The sequence below is a fragment of the Cyprinus carpio genome, chromosome A19, assembly GCF_018340385.1.
Source record: "Cyprinus carpio isolate SPL01 chromosome A19, ASM1834038v1, whole genome shotgun sequence".
In the NCBI taxonomy this organism is placed as follows: Eukaryota; Metazoa; Chordata; class Actinopteri; order Cypriniformes; family Cyprinidae; genus Cyprinus; species Cyprinus carpio.
This window is the reverse complement of record NC_056590.1, coordinates 19,728,631-19,750,695: the sequence shown is the minus strand read 5'-3', so window position 1 is coordinate 19,750,695 and position 22,065 is coordinate 19,728,631. Positions and strand designations below refer to the sequence as shown.

Here is a 22,065-nt window from a genome sequence, read left to right as displayed (position 1 = left end):
GACTCCATAGTCCATGAGTTATTAATCTGTATTTAATATGTGTTTCTCCTATACTCCAGACTTAATTTAAAACCTGTCTGGGGAACTGCTCCTAAGCTTATCATTTATGTGTTGAGTTCTAATGCATGATCTAATTAAATAGGAAGCCACAGCCCTTAAGTGTTGGTCTCTTCAGTGATTGTAGTACAAAAATGTAATTCCGACTATCCAGATTGCACAAGCCTGGGCTGGTCTGTCTTTATCTGCAGTGCCATCTGCTGGATCATGCTGGTGAGGTGTCAAACCATCATAGTTGAGTTAGAGAATAAGTAAAAATCTGCCAACTGATGTTGTATTGTTAAATTTTAATGATGTCCTTCAGAGAGTAACATCAGCTGTCAATCTTCAATAGACCCAATTTATGTTGATAAATTGTATGAAATGCACACACACACACTGCCGTTCAAAACTTGGGATCAGTATGATTTGTAATGTTTTTTAAGAAGTCTCTGCTCATATGGCTGTATTTATTTTATTAGAAATACAGGGAAAATTCAGTAATATTGTGAAATATTATTTATACTTTTAATATACTTTAAAATGTAATTTATTCCTGTGATGCAAAGCTGAATTTTTCAGCATCATTACTCCAGTCTTCAGTGTCACATGATCCTTCAGAAATCAGATTTATTATCAATATTAAAACAGTTTTGCTGTTTAATATTGTTTGGAACCTGCATTTTTCAGGATTCTTTGATTAATTAAAAGTTTAAAAGAACAGCATTTATTCAAAATAGAAATCTTTAGTAACAATATGCACTACCTTTAAAAAGTTTGGGGTCAGTAATTTTCTTTATTTTCTTTCTTTATTTTATTTTTTAAAGACATTAATGCTTTTATTCAGCAAGGATGTGTGCAATTGATAAAACAAGTGATAATAAAGACATTGTTTGAAAAAAATTATATTTTAAATAAATGCAGTTCTGTTTAACTTTATTAATCAAAATAATCTTGAAAAAAGTATCACAGTTTCCAAACAAATATTAAGCAGCACAACTGTTTCCAATATTGATAATAAATCAGCATATTAGAATGATTTCTGAAGGATCATGTGACACTGAAGCCTGGAGTAGGCTAGTAGTGATGAAAAATCAGCTTTGCATCACAGGAATAAATTATGTAAGTATATTCAAATAGAAAATCGTTATTTTAAATTGTAATATTATTTTACAATATTACTTTATTATTACAAAAGAAAGTACCAAAAACGTATACAAAAAAGACCTAAAAACTTTCAATCAAAAATGTAAACGTTAAGAGCTGTTAGACAGTGAACACGCAAATAATGAAAAATCAGTAACCTCATTGGACCTTCGCTGGTTTTAAATGGGAGCGCTTTGTCGAGTCGGTCTCGACTGGTGTGAGTGGGAGGGCGTGGCTGAGTTAACGGACTAGGCTCTCATTGGTTCAGCTCGTGTGAAGGGACGTATCCGCGACCGTTGGCTACAGCGAGAAGTGAGCAAGCGCTAAATTCAAAATTTTCAAACAGCTGAGGAGCGCGTGGCGTGAGAGAGAGAGCGGAGAGGTTTTTACTCCCTCATCAGACAAATACAGAAGAAAAACAAAGAGGATTGTGCTTTGATTTAAGTCTATATCAGGATGGACCCATTCACGGAGGTGAGTGCCCTTTATGACAGCTTATAAATCGTTAGTTAATTAAGGAGGTATTGAAATAAACTATCGCTGCTCCACTGTGCACCAACTGCCATTACCTTTAGACAGCATTAAAGTTCTGCCTTCTGTCGTTACTAATTAACTTGTTTTATTTACTTATTAAGTTACGTATTAGCTTATAAAATATCGATTTGCAGTTTTTATTTACATTTTAAGGTTTGTGTAGCTAATTCTTCTCTACTTGATCATAATCTAGCATATAACGCTATCAAAGCCAGCATTACTTTTACTAGATTTCAGCAGAATTTAAACTGTTGCTGAATATGTATTATATGAAATGTATTTTTTTTTTATTGTTTTTGGGGCCTTTTAAAAAATAACTTCTGTTATGTGTGTTATTTTAAAATCTCTTAACATCCATTACATCTTATTGTTTTGTCTGTTTTGTATTTCTGTACAATAGCTGTCAGGGCTGTGCCCAAAACTTGTCAAGTCACCTTTATTTATACAGCGCTTTTAACAATACAGATTGTGTCAAAGCAACTTTACAGTATTAAATAGGAAAATAGTGTGTTAATGATGCAAAATGACAGTAGTACACACTCAATTTTCAGTGAAAGGCAGTTGAATTCAGTGATCTCATCATCCAGCTCAGTTCATTTTAAATAGTATCTGTGACAGTAGCAAGGAACCAAAACTACATCGGTGACAGAATGGAGAAAAAACCTTGGGCTGGTTGAATACAGGAAGCCTGGTTTGACTGTAGCCAATAGGATTCATCTCCTGGGTCACATGCCAAAATTCCATGGACATGAAGATCTCACTAACTGAAATTTCCACTCATTCCCTGGGAGATGGCCAACCAACAGCCACACTGGAGGAATGTGTTTGGTCTTGCTCAGTAACAAGGCTGTTAATCATGAGTGTGAGAGGTTCTGCTAGAATGAGCCGCTGGTTTGTTCACACTCAGAAGATGAGTCGCGCTGATAAATGGGGCCCATGCATGAAAAAAAGGAACTGAAACATTGTGTTTTAAGAGATCTGTCTCTCTTTTAGGCCTCATATAGGCCTTAGTAATGTAACGTTCACTTTTGCAACGCTAATTTGTCATTTTGCTCAGTCAGAAACTGTTAGAGCGCACACGTGCTCGTAGAGAAAATCTGCAGAGGAAGATGGCTGAGAGACCAACGGCGGCCAACCGTCCAATGGCTAAAAGGACAAGGGAGCCACTTACAGACACAAACAGTGTCATAAGTGAGCCGACCATTGAAAAAGGTTCGGTTTTGTTGAAATGTTATTTTTTGTTGCATGCCTGTATTGGCATATGAACATTAGATGTTTCATTACTTTCCTTCTATAGCCTAAAAGTAAGTTTTTCTTCTTGTTTGGACAGCACTTCCCTCTTCCAAGCCATCCCCCTCAAAGCGTCGCTGTTCAGATGAAAATGCTCTCCTTTCTGAAGAAAACAAACAAACAGTGGCCCCACATAAGACCGCCTCTGAGCCCATGACGGACAAGAAGCCACCCCTGGTGCCAAGCAGTGTTCGTCCCAGGCCCATGGAGCAAAGGTCTGCTCATTGTACACCAGAACCAGAGGTGCTGCCCACTCGACCTCCTTCATACACTGAAAAGTTGATGCGCCCTCCTCAGTCTCCAGCAAAAAGCACAGATAATCTAATGAAGCATGCCGCTCTAGATGGAGCCAAAGACACACAGAAAGATGCACCAGCCCCAGGCATCTCCAGCATGAGATCTCGACTACAGAGACTGGCTGAGCAAAGGCAGTACTGGGACTCTGAGGGTAGGCAGCTCCCTTTCACATCCTGAATGCACAAAACTTAGTTACATTCATTATACTGAGTTAAAAGCCATAAGCCTAATATATTGGTTCAGGATGATTAAATGGACTGTATTTCAGGCGACTGCATCAGCCATTTGTGCCATTATTAGAGGCTGACTGATATATCATCAGGGCTGATATCTGGCTTTTCTGTTCTGAAATAGAATAATAGAAAGGAAAACACTATACTTTTTAAATATAACATTGTAGAAAATAAGCAAACTTCTCCTAATTACAGTAATTGGTATGAATGTGTTATTGAATATTGAATTGTGTGTGATATCAAATGCATCAGCTCTATATTTCGGCCATTGGCTACCCTGCTCTCTAAGAAATCTCCATTAACCATTAAAAAAAGCTGTTATCAGTTGACCACTAGCCTTTAATGGAAGTCAGAATTTCAAAATCCACATTTCCTGTTTTTGTATATTCTGAAGAAATAAAATATTATAAATAAGATGATCATTTATTAATAAAAAAAAGAGTATCATTTAATTAAAATAGATAAGTACTGTAAAAATTGTTGACCACTCTTTCAAATTGATTTTTTTTTTTCTTATTGTAAGTTTTTTTTTTTTTTTTTTCTTCTTTTTTTACATCAAGTGCAAGTACACATTTAAAATCCTCCAGAAGACAAAAATATAGACAATATGTGATAATAATAATATGACTCTCGGGACGATGAATAAGCATTTATGTATTAAACATAAAATTGTGCTTTCAGGGACCTCAGAAACAATCCCAGAGAGTATAGTTTTATCTTCTCTGAAGTCTCACAAAGTGGATCTACCTCCTGCTACTCCAACCAACTCTGAGCTCCCCGCTGGAAGAAAGGGTAGACTGGCAAACCTTGCTGCCACAATTGGTTCCTGGGAAGATGACCTTGGACACCCGTCGACTCGCCGGGACAATGCACAAGCGCAGCCTGGCACGGTCTGTGTGCGCCCACCAGTCAGTACAGTGACGAGCAACAGTTCCAAGCCAAGTCCTGCTGTGGAACGACCTCAGACTGCCCAACCAGTTCAACACAAGTCTGTTGACAGCGGTCAGCAGGTGGGTCACGCCAACAACAGGTTCTGTTCTATTCTTTTTATTATGTAAGGTAGTATTGTAGGTTTACATTAGTCTGAATGTCTTTAGTGGGGGGGGGGATTTATGTTTTTGTTTAACGTGTAAAAAAAATATAAATATGTTTGTTCTTATAGCCAACAGTTTATTCTCCAGTCAAGTCAACCAGAGTGGTTCCACCCAGTCCTCAGAAGACCGAGTTTCCTCAGTCCAGACTGGCTCAAGCAGATCCCTCTCCTGTTTCCAGCCCACTGAAGATTTACTCCCCCACTCAGCCCTCCAGTCCACTTAAATCTTTGAAAGCATCTCCCTCCAGTCCCCAAAGAGGTTACGTCTCTCAGAGCCCCCTGAAGAACCAGGGCCCATCTAAGTTGAATTCTGGAGCAGCACTTAATTCAAGCCCTGCAAAACAAATTTTGACACCTAAACCCTCTTCTACTGCTGATGTTACTGTCATACATCAGAGTCGTGAGAGATTTACCAAGGACACGACACCATTACAGCACAGAGACCTAGCTGGAACTACTGGTCAGTGGAGTTCTTCTTCTGCTCTTTTTTTTTTCTACATTGAAGTGTACATCGGTGAACTTATGTTTGCTTATGTTGACCTTCAGGAGGGGTCAAGTCATTTTTGGAGCGTTTTGGAGAAAGGTGCCAGGAGCGCAACCAGAATTCTCCCTCCACATTAGGAGGTCAAGGCCACACACCTGTGGCTACTCCCTCTGCCACCCCCAAGTCCAGGCTGCTCCAGGAGAGGCTGGGGTGTGCCCAGGCCACCTCCACCACAGCTGTCCTTACTCAGAAGCAGAAAATGGCATGTATTCTTAACTAATTAAAGGGTATATCTGTTGAATTGCATATGAAACATCAGCACTAATCTTTTATTTATTCATTTATCAATAGGAGCGAGAGGCAGAACTGGCACAAATTCGTAATCGATTTCAAAAAGGCAACATGTTGAGGAGCAACAAGGATATTAGTAAGGTCAAGGATGACCCTGAAAACAAGGTTTGCTATAATGTTTTCTGCTGCTGCGTGTAAATAGGACAATGCTACACAATCTGATTGATAGTCTATATTTTTCTATAATATACAGTGTGAAAAATCTGTTTTAGCAATATGAAATCAACAGGAAAGCAGCATTTTCGTTTTTTTTTTAATATCACAATCTCTTTGTCTTATTTCTTTTTAATTATTTTATTATACAGGGCTCCAAACTGCGACTAAAACAGTCGCATTTGCTTTTCTAAAAAAAATTTTTTTTTTTTCATTAAGTTAACTTGACAAACCCAAATAAATTAAGCTACTAATACTAAAGAGAAGTATACCAATATGAATGATGACTTTGATTTGAACTATTCATTTTTCTAAAGTCTGTTGTGCCTCTTTTATAAACCCAGTACTTAATTTTATGAAAGGAATGGGAAGCCAAAGAACTTAATGTAACCATTTTTTATCCTCAGGAAATTGAACCGTCAGTACAGAGTCAGACTTCTGTGCCAGTGCATGATAATGAGCCTTCTGTGCCAGTGCCTGAAGTACTCAGCAGCCCTTCTAAATATAGTGAAAAAGGTATTTAATTATAAAAACCATATAATATAGTTAAATGTGTTCTTCTAAAGCATCATTCCACTGTTTTTTTTCTTTGTTTTGTTCAGTTATGTTGATTAGCCATATCTAGCATATGCTGCATTTTCATGTTGTTTTATTCACAGCAACATTATAGTGGTCCTTGCGTTCATTGGAATATGAGTTAGTTAAACAGATTTTCATCTTTTAGAGGAGTGTGCTCTTCCAAGCCCTGCAAAGGAAGTTGAATTTAAAGAAGAGATTCCTATTGTAAAAGAGCAAGAGGAAGTGAAAGGTATGGAAAAAAATCAGTTGTACTATAGAGTTTTTTTTTTTTTTTTTTTTTTCGTATTTAGGTGTTATTTGCTTTAACAGTTTAAAATGTTTTGTTTAGCACTCTTTAGTGTCAAAAGACCAGACTAATTAAAGGTGCTGTATGTAGGATTGACACCGAGTGGTTGAACTAGGTATTGCAGTTATAACGTTTTTTGGATGGATGTCGAGGCTTTTTAGGATGGGCAGAAAGTTCTATTTCCTGCTCTGACCCCTTTTGTTTGCCAGCTTCCATGACTGAAATCAAATGTGCTGTGTTTCCCGCCAATTGGATAAACTGGCAGTGAGTGGGTTTCACAAACCAAAACATAGGCCGACATTACGGCCCGGGACGCACATTTTCAAAGAAGAATAACTGACTGTAGCATTGTTTTTCAGATAAAGAAATATGTTAACTTAGCATGTCTCTTAAATATCTGCAAACATATTATGGTATTTTTATTCTTTAGTAGAGTCAAAAACTTAAAGCACCTTTAAATATTTTTTGTCATATATGTAGGGCTGGTTGATCATATCTTGATGTTATTAAGCCTTTTTAAAATAATCATTTTTCATCTTGTATGTTGAATATCTATTGTGTATCAATTAATTATATTTTGTATTATCTCTTGAACTTTCTCTTTCTCTTGAATTGTTCTGAATTTTATTACCACCAAAATCAGGATGAATTTATTTTGAAACCTTGTATCACTAATTCCCATTACATGTTTTTGATAATGAACATTCTTGTTGACATTGTAAGCAGATGAAGTGTGTGAGATTGAGAAGAACATGGATGGTTCTGTTAACTCTGAGGTGATAAATGAGATGTTTGATGGAGTCCTGGAGGAGAGCGATGAGAAAAGTGATGAGGAAGATGCAGAAGAAGATACTCTGAATATCTCCTCCATGTCTCTCCTTGCTCCACTTGCAGAGACAGTAGCAGCTGTGGTCAAGAGCCCAGAAAGAAAGCCTATGGTGAGCCCTGAGGATGTAAGTCATTAGCTAAACAGTGATAATGCCAAATAATCTGAAAACTGATGTTGCATCTCTGTTTCACTTTTTTTTATTTTGGGCCAGACATCGACTCCTGCCAGCTCATTTATTGAGAAGAGTTCCACCCCTGAGAGTGTATCCAGGCCCAATAAGTTCCAAAGGACACTCATGTTACGAGCTGGATCATCAGACAGCATCAGTGTCATAGATGAGCAGCAAAACCAGAACCTTCCGTACAGGTTCGCATCTGATCATTGACTCTTTTCAAGCAACATTCAAACTGATTTATTGAGTATGATTTGTATTTAATGTATGGTTGTTTGATTTCAGCATTGATACCTACAGATCCACAAGGGTTAAGACCGAGTCAGAGAGACCTCATGTTAAACAGGTGATTGTGAGGAAAGAGGATGTGTCCCAGAGAATGGAGACCAATAGGAGCCCCAGTCACATCAACATCAAGCAAAAAATTAAGGTCTGTTCAAAAATGTTCTATTTATTTATATATTTATTTATTATTATTTTGGGCCCTGTCAATTAAAAATCACGCATTTTATTTTTAGCAATGAGTAATGTATGCCTTATATTTACATTTATGGGTATAGCGGATTAATGTTTTTATCTGAAGTCAATTTAAAATCGTGGAACATAAGCAATTCATCACAGAGCCAAATAATATTTGTAGTATACAACGCCAGGTTTATTAGAAAGCTAGATAGATAACAAGCTATAGCTGGAGAAATGTATAAATGTAATGAACACATTTTTCTATATATGGATGAATGTATACAATGTATATATTTTATGTGCTGGCACCTGTTAGCTTAGTGACTTGCCACATTTAGAAATGCAAACAGACTTGAAATAACACTAACAGTAAATTAGCAATAAAATCTGACATTAACTGTTCCATAAATGTTGTTTTTTATGCTCCAGTGGCGTTTAAAAAGTGTGTATTTCAGGGTTGTCCTGTCAGTGTGCATGTGCAGTCCCAGACATGATTCAAAGGGCTTTATGGGAACTAGACCTTCTAACAACAGCTGCAGTGATGCATTGACTAACAATTGGCAACTTACTCTTTTAATTCGAAGGCGGGTCTTATTTTGCCCTGTTGCGCATTGCAGTTTCTCCTATTCATAGTAATGTGTGTGAACTGTCTTTGATCTGAAGTGAGTTTATGATGCCACGTTGTACTCTCAGATTTTGACCAATGAGATGAACCTGCAGCAGACAGTGATCCATCAGGCTAGTCAGGCTCTCAACTGCTGCACAGATGAAGAACATGGGAAAGGATCTCAAGTGGAGGCTGAGGCTGAGAGACTGCTGCTTATTGCCAGTAAGTGATGATTACCTTTTTGCACTACACAGGTGAATATCAGAATTATTTCTTAAACTAGGAGTGATGACTACTTTTGTTCAACCTCAGCTGAAAGGAGGGCTGCCCTGAAGGCTGATTTGGCCTGAAGGAGGGCTAAACCTGAATATGGGGGCTTTTGGAGTTTATTTTTTATAATAATTATTTATAATTAATATATCTCTTCTAAAAGCAGAGGGTCCAGCAGCCCAGAAGAAAAGCACAAGCAGTGCCCAGATGGATATGGGTTTACCTGCTTCTAAAGGGTCCATCTCACTGCTGGAGCTGCGAATCCCTCTGAAGGCTGACTTTATCTGTTCTTCTGCCAACAAGCCTGGTGAGAATGCTATATATATATATATATATATAGAGAGAGAGAGAGAGGGAGATAGACAGATAGATACTTCTTGTTTGGCACCTTCATGTCTAATCAGACACTTATTTATGTTGTAATTTTGATTAGAATGTGGAAACCATTACTTATTTGTGATGATCCGTGCTGGAGCTGAGAACACAGTGGCAACTCCTCTAGCAAACACACGCACTGGTCTAAGTGGCGATGCTTTGACCTTCTCCACCAAATTCACTTTGTAAGTGTCATTTCCCATCAAGCCACTCTTGACATCCCTATCACCTCAGTGTAGTGTTTATCATATTAATACATTACTTGATGTGCAGGTCTGATGTCTCTAATGACTTTGAGATTGATGTTGAGGTGTACTGTTTTGTAAGTACAGCTTTTTAATTTGCTTTCAAGTGAAATGCATGCCTTTTGAATACAAATTAAACCTTTATCCAAGAGATTTAGTAAAAGTTTGTTTTCCTCTTAGGTTCAGAAACGGGAGCTGAACCCTGACAAGAGGAAAAAGCCCAGCAAGTCAAAGGTAGACTCTTAGTCTTAGACGTTATGCATTAAAATGATTCAGTATACAAGGAAGTGTAGTGTGTAACACTAACAGCTTAATAAGGTTTAATGAATGGATAATCTAAAGAGCAGCAATTAGCGTGTCCAGAGTCATTTCCATGTCATGGAAGCATGCTTGTTGGTATGCTGTGTTTCAAAATATCCCTTGTTGGTATGCAAGCAGTTGGTTAGATTTTAAGCAAGTGTTTTTAATGTATAGTATTGTCAGTCTGAACAAAATGAAGGGTATTTTTATTCATTCCTTAACTAAAAAGACCTTTTGTCTCAGTCTCAGTAGTACTCAGCAGTGCTGTGTTTGTGTATAATAAGCTGTTATAAGTATTGTTCACTATATTTTACTTTGAAATCAAATTTTATCTCCACAGGCTATCACACCAAAAAGGTTCCTTGCTATCTCTGTAAGTAGTCCGTTCGCCTAAACTTCAACACTACAGGTCAAAAGGGGTGAATTTTTTTTTTTTTTATAGTTTTATTCAGCAAGTATACACTAAATTGATCAAAGGTGAATCTGTATTAAACCCAAAAAAACCAAGCAAGAAGTATCTACAAAAACCTAACAAATATCACTAAAAAAACCTTGCAAAATTTCTCACTCTAAACTACGCAAAAAGTCATGCGCAGTATTCAAAACAAGCAACAGAAAAAGATGACAAGTTCAACCAGTCAGAGCGTCTTTTTGTTTGTTTGTTTGTTTTGCATTTAAATAATATCTGCGTTTTATTCCTAGCAGCCTATAGTTTATAGTTTCAGTTCAAAGCAGCTCACGCTCACCCCGTCAGATGCTCTGACAGAAAGGCTGCGTGTGAGGCTAACAGAGACGTGCTGTTTTCCTTAATGCATACATTTCACAGCTATATTCTCCATCTGTAAATGTTAAAAAAGCCATGGAAATATTAACATTTTTCTGTCAGAAGTGCATGATCTTTTGCTTTGCGATTCTCCGCTAAACTCCACAGACTTCATTTAGAACGAGCGCCGTCACGCATACACACCAGACAGCGCTCAATGAAATAGTAGCGCAATAACTCTGACTAAAATATAAATTTTGCTGAAATATTTGTAGTTGGACAATAAATGTGACATGTAGAATTTTAAACCTACAAGTAAGTGTATTTGTATGATAGCACTAACTGTAAAGTATAATTTGGTAATCAAAATAGCCTTTTTACTCAATTAGTCTGTAAACTGTAGTTTTTTGTTTGTTTGTTTTTTTTCTTACATGGCATTAAAAAAACAAAATAGCAAAAACTAACTAAACAGTTATGGTAAACAGTTACGGTAAACAGTTAAACAGTAAACTGTTTACCCCCACTCCACCCGACACGCTGATGGTACTCAAAAAAAATAAATTCCAAGGTTGGCAGGTCTGTGTAAAAGTAATATTTTACAATGTTACAAAAAGCTGGTCTTTTTATTTTATTTTTTCTATTAATCAATGAATCATAAAAAAAAAAAAACTATTAGGGGTTCCACAAAAATATAAAGCAGCACAGTTGTTTTCAACACTGATGATAATAATTAATGTTTCTGGAGTACCAAATCATCATATTAGAATGATTTCTGAAGGTCTCAGAATCATTATTCCATATACCACTACAGTTACACTGTTATTATATAAAGACACTCTGTCTTTATGTCCAGATGAAAATGATGCTCAAAAGAAAATGGAAAAACTAACTCATGTTGTAAACAAATTTATCAATAATCAGTGAAAACTGTAGACTGCTGCAAAATGATCAAAATTCAGTTTTTAAGACCAAATTCATTCTTCATCTGGGAAAAAAATTTCCAAACAATGAATTAAAATATAATTAGAAACTTTATTATAAATTAATTATAAACAAACATGTACAGTACTTTAACATTAATTTGTTATAAACATGTAAAGTTCTGGTACTTGTCCTCTCTGTTTATCTATTATAGAAGAGCAACCTCCAAACACCTGGTGAGTATTAATGAGCTTTTAAAAGCATTTCAGTTCAACTAACATTTTCAGTTTGATATTTGTTTGTTTGTTAAATTTGTTTCTTCATTTTCAGTTGTGGCTAGCCCTGGTGGTCCAAATGCAGTGCGCACCAGTAGCTTTGTACTCGTCGGATCACACAAGCTAACTCTAGCCTCTATTGGGAAAAACAAATTCCCGCTGGAGAAGGTACTTTCCTGCCTCATCATTACTGTTCCACAAATCAAACAATACTAACACCATCACCTGGTCAAACACACTAGATGTATAGAGGGTATGCACATGATGTCACAGTAGGCGTAAGTCACTGTGGGCAAGATGTGAATCACTGTTGAGTCAAACTGCTAGTGCCAGCCAAGTAGCAGAGTGTTTTGCCACTCAGTCGGACTGAGGGGGCGTGTTCTGTCATGAAAGTGACGTCAATGCATACCCTCTGTTGCTTGCTAACATCAAAGAGAGGTTTAACCACAGCATTAGTGTTCACACCAGCCTAAAACAGTTTTAACACGACTCGTTTTTCTTGCACAGTGCTGCTGTTTGCTTATCCCAGACTTTCACATGCAGTCATTCCTCTCTTTTAGATCAAATATGAAGGGATTGAAAGAGAGCTGCTCAGTGACATGTTTCACAAAAAGGTTGCTATATTTGCTCTGTGTTTAGTAACACGGGTTGTTGTGTGTCTGAGTATTTGGCTAACAACGCTTGGTGTCTTTTCTGTGATACTGTCACTTTAAGCTGCTTATTTACTTATTTATTTTTGTGTGCACATCAATGCCTTTGTATTTGGGTGTATACTAGTTGTTTTCGTTACTCCTTCAGGCAAATGTGTAGCTTCTGCATTTATGTAAACGGCACTTCTCTTGCATATGTCTGTGTTCCAGCCCTTATTGCCTGTTTTGCTACAGGTACCTTTCCTTTGTCCTTTGGAGGGGCACATATACCTGAAAATGCAGTGCGAGGTTGGATCACGGATAGAGGAACGAGGCTTCCTAGTGAGTCTTTATACTGAAAGAATGTCTGCAGAAGTTTTTCTTATACTTCCAGTTAAAATCCAGGCATTGCTAGAAAAACTAGATCAGTAACATGAAGTCATTTTCTTTTTAAACTAAGACTGTTTTGTGTGATGCTAGTGAAGGTGTCTCTTATTTGCAGACTATGTTTGAGGATGTTAGTGGATTTGGATCCTGGCACAGGAGGTGGTGTATCCTTTCAGGATACTGCATCTCTTTTTGGACTTACCCTGATGATGAAAAACGAAAGGTAGGACTACTATAATTTTGTTAATTTTTGAGATGCACTTAATTTAAAATGAACCGGTTATTCTTCTTTCCACAGAATCCAATTGGTCGCATTAACCTTGCCAACTGTACAAGTCGTAAAGTGGAGCCAGCAAACAGAGAGTTCTGTGCCCGGCCCAATACCTTTGAGCTCATCACTGTGAGACCACAGAGGGAGGGTGACAGAGAGACCCTGGTCAGCCAGTGCAAGGACACACTGTGTGTTACAAAGTAAGACCCAATGAACGATCTCAATTCATGTGCTTTGATGGAGAAGTTCAAGTCCTAATCAGAACTTCCCTTTGAAATATGCAGGAACTGGCTGAGTGCTGACACTAAGGATGAGAGGAATCTGTGGATGCAGAAGCTGAACCAGATCTTGGTAGACCTGCGCATGTGGCAGCCAGATTCATGCTATAAACCCATGTAAGCCTGGCTGCTCTCATCGGGCACCAAGGGCCAAAAGTATCCTAGTCTGACTTTCACACTGACTGTGTATATGTCAGATTTGGAAGTGCAATATGGCATCATAGTTACACAGTGTTTACAGATAAATTTTACAAGATTTTTGTTATAAATTTGACAAAAGTAAAAAAAAAAATATATATCAATAAAGCCATAAATTGAGACATTACAATTAAAGGACAAAATGCTTTGCCTTACAAGGGTTTTCAGGTATGTTTTTGATACTTTTGTCTGTGTAAATTAGAAAGGATTGTTTGAAGACTAATGGAAGTTTGTTTGCTTTGTTAGACTGTCAATTATTATATGTATATTTAAATGTCTTTTGCATGACTGCTGTATGCTGCGATACCTGCTGTAGTCAGATTTCTCAGAATATTCATCAAGCTAGATGGGAGGCAATGTCCTTAATCTTTAAATGAACGACACATTTAATGTCAGTACTTTGTGGTGACACATTTCATTTTCATATTAAGGACTGCCAAAACCCATTATCTGTTTTTATATTTGTACATTTGATGTTATAGGGATGACTTAAATTTTTGCTCATCTGTTCCAGGAATTAGAATTTTATTTGAATAAGACTGTTTGGGGGTTTGGTTAGAATAGAGTTATGAAAGTATGTTTATATATCATTTTCTTTAAGTACACATTGAGTATCTCACTTGGATAATGAAAGGAAATGGGCTTATTTTTCCCCTTTTTGGGCATTTATGGGCAATGTTGGTCCTGTCTGTGGCTGAAAAACTGCATACGATTTAAGAGTTAGATCTTTCCCCATCACCAAAGCTCTTTTTTAGCTCAATTTCTGCAGTAACACTGATGAGTGATATGTGCCTTCAAAAGAATGCAAATGTAATTGATATTTGCCATAGAAATTTCCCTATTTTATTGAAAAGGAAAATGGTCCAAGACATGTATTTTTTCTTTGCTTGATCCAGATGACTTCACAGTTATTGTGTTGAAATATTTATTATGCATATTCCTATTTCCTAAGCTCTCTACATATTATTTTTGTGTTTGCTTTATGTAACTTTTAAATGAAAATTTTATAACTTTTTAAATGATTCTAACAAAATTTAGATTCATTTACCTAAATGTGTGCTTGAATAAGTGACACTTACAAAGCTTAAATTTACACTAAATGTCATATTGTCTTCATAGGGTATAATTTCTTAAACTTCATACTCCATACCAAAATGCAGCCCCTATCACTGTAGTAATCTTAAGGCACTGTAGTGTTATGCTGTTTTGTGTTATGGTATCTTAAACACTCCAAATGTGGCTTCCATGTATCACGCAGAGCTGCAGATTCAATAAAACAAGCTTTTGACAACATACTTGTCATCAGTTTCTTACTGGTATATATTTTTTGCTCATTTTCTGCTAGACTAGGATTTAGGAATAAAATGTTCTATTGAATAGTGTTATTGTTAAAACTATTTAAAATAGTTTTTGTTCATTAAAATAAAGCTAAAATAAAATATAGCTATTAGACTATAATAGAACTTAAACTTATTAGAAATGCCTTGTAGTGTTGTAGTACTTGACAATTTTTTTAAGGTCTTGTCTCGGTCTCAGACTCAAAGGACCCAGGAATTTAGTTCAAGACCACAGCTCAGGGGATATATCACTAAATGTCAAGTCAAGTTACTTTCATTGTCACATCACCACAGCACGCGTGCTCCAGAAATTGCAGAAACAATTTACATGTAAACATACAGACAAAAACAAATGAAACAATTTACATGTAAACATACAGACACAAACAGAAAAAAGCACATTTAGAAAAAACATTGTCTGATTTATTTGTTAACATTATCGATGTGATTGGATGTAAACATTCCTGCTTTAAATGCAATTAATAACATTTCTAATTTGACTTTTTTTTGGCTACTATTGCCAAAAAAATCAAAATAAAATTGAAAAAAAAATACTTGTATGAGATCTTGTATTTATATTATAACATGATATCAAGATATGATTGCACAAAAACTACTTGTATGAGATCTTGTATTTATATTATAACATGATAAAATTAATATCGCAAGAGAGCTGTTTTCGCGAATATGAGCACGATTGAAAACACTGATTTTATACAAACGTTCAACAAACAAGAAGTTACTATTAAGTGAATTACATTTTAGACTCTTTTAAACTCAAGTTTTTGCTATTTCGTCAACGAAAATAGTAACAAACAAATCCATAGCATCCAAATTATAATTTTAATTTCCATCTCAATCCTATTCTCTTAATTTTTTATCTAACTTTAAAAGTATCATTTTATTTTCCATCATATTTCCTTGCTCTTTTTTTTAATCTCAAAAATATTTATGCAGTTGTAATCGTACCAATTCAGATGCAACATCTGATCCGCCTTAGCAGTGCAAAGATGAATTTTATTGTTAGTAATTTCATTTGATTGGTAACAGGTCTATAGTGTCCTATTATTCTAATTATTGATTAAATATAAAACATTTACAGGCAATAAATGTGGATCGATCAGATGAATTTGAGAAGTGCTGGTTTGGTCTTGTGTCTTGAGCTACAACATTGTGGCTCAACTAACTGAAATCAAAGTTTGAACTTAAGTACTATAATTACTAAAGCTGAAATAAAAAATATATAGAGAGCTAAACAGAGGTATAAAAATAAATGACAAAAGCAAAACACTACTTTAAAATGAAAACTGAAAATATAAAGATACCAGATAATTCAAAATATTTATAAATAATACAAATACTGTTCATAATAAGAAACATACCAAGTAAGATCCAAAAATTATACTAAAATTATAGATAAATAATACTATTGAAAAATGAACAAAGTTCATTTTATGGAGACCAGGACGGTACTTCTAAATTATGGTCTGCGGTTAATATAAAGTTAGAGTCGGAAGAACAAGAGCGGAATGACAACCTTTGTACAGTGTGATGTAAATATGAATATGTCATTTTAGATACGGATATCTTGTTTTGCCTTATCTTAACTTTCACATCTCCTTGATGTGCGATGTGTCACTTCAGGCCAAATTCCGGATATTGGACGATACTGATGCATTCGATTTTATCCAATGAGCTCGCGCTGTGTATAAACGGCGTGCCATTGGCCAATCAGATGGCTGGCCTTGTGATAGGAGGCGGGACTTTGAGTCCATACTCAGCAAACGGAGGCGTTACCACTTCCTTTCTGAGTGAGTTTGCGGACGCGAAGTGTGGAGTGGAGAGAAGTGTCTGTAGTTCGTTTACAACCTGTAACCATGGCCCCCAGCACGCAAGCGGATGATACCGTCTCCGGTGTAAGGAAAGGCATCCGAGCCATTCTGCTTGGGCCGCCCGGTGCGGGGAAGGGGACGCAGGTGAGAGTTCATGCGAAGGGCCGCGTGGCTCATTCTGATTGAACTGTCCGACAGCAGCGGGATAGATAGTACTGTGTTGTAAAGGGGTAGTTCACCCTAAAAAAAAGGACAATCTGTCGTCATTTTCATACCCTCATGTTATTACATACCGGTATGGATTTATTTTTTCAGTGAAATGATGTAGATACAGTGCTAGAATGTTAAATGACAGCTTGGTCACAATTCACTTTAATTATGTCTTTTGTGTGCATTTATTTAAGTTTTTTTTTGTGTGTGTGTGTTTTTTTTTTTTTTTTTGTGTGTGTGTGTGTGTGTGTGTGTGTTCCAGTGAAGAAATTAAGTCATGTTCGGAATGACGTGAGTTTGAGCAGATGACGTCAGAATGTACATTTTGGGTTTAACTGTACATATTTAAACCATTTAAAGCGTCACTAAGTGTTCCTGTCTCTTTAACACCTGTTGCCCTGGGCTTTATCAGATGCTTTCTGATCAGAATATTAATTCAGTGCAAATATGGAATGATTATTAAATATCCGTGTCACTCAGTTGAGCTGATGTGACATTTAACAGACGTGAATTGGTGACTACTGGGAAGGTTGTAGACCTTTCTGTCCTGTTCGGTGACACTAACTCACTCAACAGATCATCAAAAAATAGGCTCATCAGCTTACAGATCAATCAGCTTGGTTTGTATTACTGCTTGCCGTTATTAAGCAATATTTGCTGCACATTTTGAATGCCAGTAAAACCATTAAAACTTGGCTCATGAATGCGGTTGCAACAGAATAGTAATTTGTTTTATAGTTTTGTTCATACAGACACTACCACTGGTTTTCAAAAGAAGTCTCTTATGCTCACCAAGACTGCATTTATTTGCTCAAAAATACAGTAAAATAATAGTATTGTGAAATATTATTATAAATCTAAGTAACTTTTTTTTTTTTTTTTAAGACCTTTAAAGTGTAATTTATTCCTGCAATGGCAGAGCTGAATTTTCAGCATCATTAGTGTCTTCAGTGTCACATGATCCTTCAGAAATCATTCTATTATACTGATTTGCAGTTCACAAAATAATTTCTTATTATCATCCATGTTAAAAACAGTTGTGCTGCTTAATATTTTTATGTGGAAACTGTGATACATATATTTTTAATTATTTTATGAATAGAAAAGTGAACATTCAAAATCTTACTGACCCCAATTTTTTTGAATGACAGTTTTTTGTTTTGTCTATTTCAAGACCAATATTACACACAAATTTTAAGAAAATGGTTTAATTGTTCCTCTTGACAGGTATTATATTTTAAGTGTTATTTTATGTAATGTCTAATGAAAAAAAAATGTGTGTGTGTTGTTTTTGTTTCTGGGTTAATTCCATACTTTGTTTAATTTCGGCCTTCACAGTCACCCAGGCTTGCAGAGAAGTACTGTGTGTGTCATCTAGCTACTGGGGACATGCTGAGGGCCATGGTGGCATCTGGATCAGAGCTAGGTCAGCGGCTTAAGGAAACCATGGATGCCGGCAAACTGGTAAAATGAACAGATGTTCTAGTTTTATATATATGTTAATATTTGTTCCTCCACAATGTGTATTTTTGGTTTGAGGGATAAAGTCCTAAATCTTTGTTTTGTCATCTTTCCTTTAGGTAAGTGATGAGATGGTGGTGGAGCTCATTGAAAACAACCTGGACACGCCTGCATGCAAGAATGGATTCCTGCTGGACGGTTTCCCCCGCACCGTCAAGCAAGCAGAAATGGTGAGGACTTCTGTATACAGCTGACCCTCCATATGTGTCTGTGATACATCTGTAATCTTTCTTTAATAAAAAAAAAGCATAACCAACCGGCCCCCAACCCAAATCACAACAAAACAACTCATCACCTTACCCTCTCCCCTCTCTCTCTTTCTCATTTCTAGCTGGACGGCCTCTTGGAGAAGCGTGATGAGAAACTGGACTCTGTGGTTGAATTCTCTGTTGATGACTCTCTGCTAGTTCGCAGGATCTGTGGAAGGTAAAAAGATGAAGGGTCCAGTGTATTTAAAGTATTGTTTAGTAGCCCGCTACCACTTATGCTTTCTTATAGCTCAGTTTAATTTAATGCTGAAAATATGTCCCACTCATTTCTGGAATAAGAGAAGACATGTTTTTAGGTAGGGCATAGCAGCTGTCAAACACTTTTGTTTCTGTTATCTTTAATGGAGGTGGTGGCAGGAAACTTTTCCTTGAGTGGTTTTGATTGCAGCTTAAAAAGGAAGTGTACCTCCTTACTTCCTCCTTGCTTTTAATTGAAAAGCATGACGGTGAGACTCTTGTTTAAATGTAACAAACTGTAGTGGTCAAAATACACAAATCAAGTACTTGAGTAAAAGAACAAGAACCAAATAATGTATTATTTCTTTAAAGGCACAATATGTAAGTTTTCGCTGCTAGAGATCGCATTTTTAAAACAATAACAAAGGCAAAGCTTGATGATGCTATGAAGGAGAGTGGACTAATGGGAGATGTCACCATCCATAAACATCCAAATAATTCCCAATCATGTAATTAAATGCAATGAATTCATTTTTTTTTATTACCTGTACCTTCCAAAGTTATTCAAACAGCGAATGAATTATATAGAGAAAGCAGGCAAAGAACATTTAACGTTACATTGTCAAAGAACAGTATGCCTGACTTCAGTCTAGCACGAGTTTAAGCACTCTCAAAAAACTCTCCTTATAATCAGTAAAGCGGTCTATGCACTGTCTGATGAATGAATCTCCTGCTTACATCATGCGTATGATGAGAGAGTACACTCAGCGAGCACACACACTGAACAAAACTCCGGTGTTTCAGCCATGACTCATCTGAACACCTCTGATTGGCCGCTGTGTTCATAAACTCGACAGACTCGTGTGTGATTGGTTATAATGCGCAACACTGTAAAAACACAGAAAAAGATTCATGGTGCAACATCGAGCAAATCTTAATTTAATGCTGCAGTCAACACTTTTCATTTCATTTGCGACTGCAGTCATGGATTTAGATTTAGTTTGCGACTGCCAGCAGCATTGTGTTGCCATAGTTTCTACAAGCCGAAACTGATAGCACATATTATTTATAAGTCCTCATTTTCAGTTTTACTTGAGTAGAAGTATAAATATATAACAATGTGCAAGTGGTTTTTGGATATTTTATTACGAAAATCTTACATATTGTGCCTTAAAAGGTATAAGTCCTCATTTTCAGTTTTACTTGAGTAGATGTATAAAATTACTTGAATTTATTTTTGAGTGAGCCATGTTTTTTTATTCTAGTGTGCACTAGAAAGATTAGTCAGCACTAATAAGAAAGATTAGCGCAGACATTTATTATTTATTGATCTGCAAATAAGCTTTTTTTTAATTAAAACATTACATTTAAATATACTAAAATATCAGAGTGATGGAGCCATATAGTATTTTTAAAAAGCGGAAAAATGAAATTTGTGCAAATATATGCAATAAATAGTATAAAAATGCAGTGTACAGACATGACATGTGGAAAAATGTGTTCACATTTTAAGAGGAACGCTATGCAAATATTTTAGTTTCATACCATTTGAAACTGCTACATCAGTGGGGAAGATGCATGGGCATTATTATTAGCATTATTCTTCGTTATTTTCAGCAAATTACTCCAGTCATCAATGTCTCATATTTCTTAATATGCTGATTTGCTGTTCAAGAATCCTTTCTTATTATTATTGCATTCAAGTCCACATTCAAGCATCTGAATAGCCTGTCATAACCTCTATATGATTTTAATTTACAATAAACAGTACTAAACTTTGGCCTAAGTAACGCCACTCAGAGCGGGTGGCGATTTCTTCAGTTCAAGAGAATGAGGAAGGATATGTTTTTATGAAATACAGTGGAGTAAAAAGTATGATTTTATGCTTTGATATGTAGTAAAGTAAAAGTTTCTGATAAAGTACAGATACCTGAAAATGTACTCACTAACAGAATAAATCTACTTTGCTGCTGTCCACCACTGAACATAATTGATTTCATTCCTCAGGCTCATCCACCAGGCCAGCGGCCGATCTTACCATGAAGAGTTCAACCCTCCCAAAGAGACAATGAAGGATGATGTGAGAAACAAAAACGGTCTTATTCTTATTAGCAGGACGGCTATGAGCAATGTTGTAAAGGATTGGTCTGATCCATGCATCCACAGGTAACCGGGGAGCCTCTTATTCGCCGCAGTGATGACAACGAGACCACTCTGCGCTCCCGACTAGAGTCCTATCACAAGCAGACGGCCCCTCTAGTGCAGTACTACAGTGCCCGGGGCCTCCACACTGCTGTTGATGCTTCTCAGCCCCCCGACCTCGTCTTTGCCTCCATCCTTGCTGCCTTCTCTGCTGCTACCTGTAAAGATCTTGTTTATTTTGTCTGAATCATCTCTGCATCCCCTCTTTTCTTGTATGTATTATAAACCCTATTTGATTCCTTTCATGTTTTGTGTTTATGTCTTCGTGAGTTTGTCTTTAGACATGATTTTGATTCATCTGCTGCCTATGTTACAATGGGTAACGGAACTCTTTTGACAAAGAAGCCTATGAAATATTAAATGCTGAATGGCGAACCCAAGCTAATTGTAATGTCTCATTGATTCAGATCATATAGAAGTTTTAATACTAATTAATTTGGTTATAAGCATATGTATAAAGAAAGCTTGTTGTACTCTAACCAGACACCTGTAAAAAGGTATGGTTATGTCATTTGCGCTAGTTCACGATTTCCACAGTGAAATGTGATCATTCTAAAGACTTTCTGGTAGATCTTGCAGTAATGCATGATATCCAGTAGAGGTCATGTGAAGGCTTGGTTTAATTGCTGAATGAAAAAAGCTTTTTTTATTAATTGCTTTATTAGCTAATATTTATTAATTCATGTCCTGAGTTGAGTCATTAATTTACTTGTGGACTTTTTTTTTTTTTCTTTTTTCTGCAGCTATATGAAATCCAGTTTCTCCCATCCAGGTTGATCCAGATGTGAAAATAATGGATGGGGGAAAGGGGGGAGCTGGAAGTGTCTCAGATGTTTATTTTGATCATGCCATGTAGTGTATGTGTTTTGTAATGAACACAGATTTAACTGAAACCCAGTTGATTACCTTCAATAAACGTGGGGACTATTTTCTACTACCTTACATGAAGAGATCTATTCTTTGTGTTTCTGTATTGCTGTCCCGGTGCTGGATTTTACATCCTCTTCTTAATTGGGTGTTACTTTGAAAACACTTTCAAAAGTTTGTGAGACA

General features: G+C 36.4%; 2 protein-coding genes across 4 annotated transcripts; both read left to right on the top strand.

Moving 5' to 3' along the window:
* Nucleotides 1–1,467: 1,467 nt before the first annotated feature.
* Nucleotides 1,468–14,755, top strand: LOC109111641 (anillin-like). The gene is made up of 25 exons (XM_042776937.1): nt 1,468–1,656; nt 2,778–2,928; nt 3,047–3,454; nt 4,218–4,546; nt 4,699–5,089; nt 5,176–5,375; nt 5,465–5,569; nt 6,025–6,133; nt 6,342–6,425; nt 7,203–7,420; nt 7,523–7,677; nt 7,769–7,913; nt 8,639–8,774; nt 8,865–8,894; nt 8,971–9,129; nt 9,256–9,382; nt 9,471–9,519; nt 9,623–9,676; nt 10,083–10,115; nt 11,641–11,662; nt 11,757–11,869; nt 12,586–12,672; nt 12,833–12,940; nt 13,016–13,188; nt 13,273–14,755. The coding sequence occupies exons 1-25, from the start codon at nt 1,639–1,641 to the stop codon at nt 13,385–13,387; spliced, it is 3,519 nt and encodes a 1,172-aa protein (XP_042632871.1). The 5' UTR covers nt 1,468–1,638; the 3' UTR covers nt 13,388–14,755.
* Nucleotides 14,756–16,589: 1,834 nt separating this feature from the next.
* On the top strand, nt 16,590–21,954 carry LOC122148824 (adenylate kinase 2, mitochondrial-like). 3 transcript variants are annotated; one of them, XM_042776935.1, is made up of 7 exons: nt 16,590–16,777; nt 18,182–18,307; nt 18,424–18,534; nt 18,696–18,790; nt 20,818–20,890; nt 20,977–21,172; nt 21,756–21,954. In XM_042776935.1, exons 1-7 carry the CDS (start codon nt 16,679–16,681, stop codon nt 21,761–21,763), a joined length of 708 nt encoding a protein of 235 aa, XP_042632869.1. In that variant the 5' UTR covers nt 16,590–16,678; the 3' UTR covers nt 21,764–21,954. The 3 variants fall into 3 exon arrangements, with proteins under 3 accessions (XP_042632869.1, XP_042632868.1, XP_042632867.1); XM_042776934.1 differs by having other exon boundaries at nt 20,977–21,224; XM_042776933.1 differs by lacking the exon at nt 21,756–21,954 and having other exon boundaries at nt 20,977–21,392.
* The last annotated feature ends 111 nt before the right edge of the window (nt 21,955–22,065 follow it).

What these genes read in the sequence shown, in the direction of transcription:
- LOC109111641 (XM_042776937.1), top strand. An exon ending in ATGTTGAGGTGTACTGTTTT is followed by an intron (nt 9,520 to 9,622) that starts GTAAGTACAGCT and finishes TTTTCCTCTTAG; the next exon opens with GTTCAGAAACGGGAGCTGAA. An exon ending in AAAGGTTCCTTGCTATCTCT is followed by an intron (nt 10,116 to 11,640) that starts GTAAGTAGTCCG and finishes TATCTATTATAG; the next exon opens with AAGAGCAACCTCCAAACACC.
- LOC122148824 (XM_042776934.1), top strand. Translation starts at nt 16,679, where the DNA reads ATGGCCCCCAGCACGCAAGCGGATGATACCGTCTCCGGTGTAAGGAAA. An exon ending in CCGTCAAGCAAGCAGAAATG is followed by an intron (nt 18,535 to 18,695) that starts GTGAGGACTTCT and finishes TCTCATTTCTAG; the next exon opens with CTGGACGGCCTCTTGGAGAA. An exon ending in AAGAGACAATGAAGGATGAT is followed by an intron (nt 20,891 to 20,976) that starts GTGAGAAACAAA and finishes ATGCATCCACAG; the next exon opens with GTAACCGGGGAGCCTCTTAT.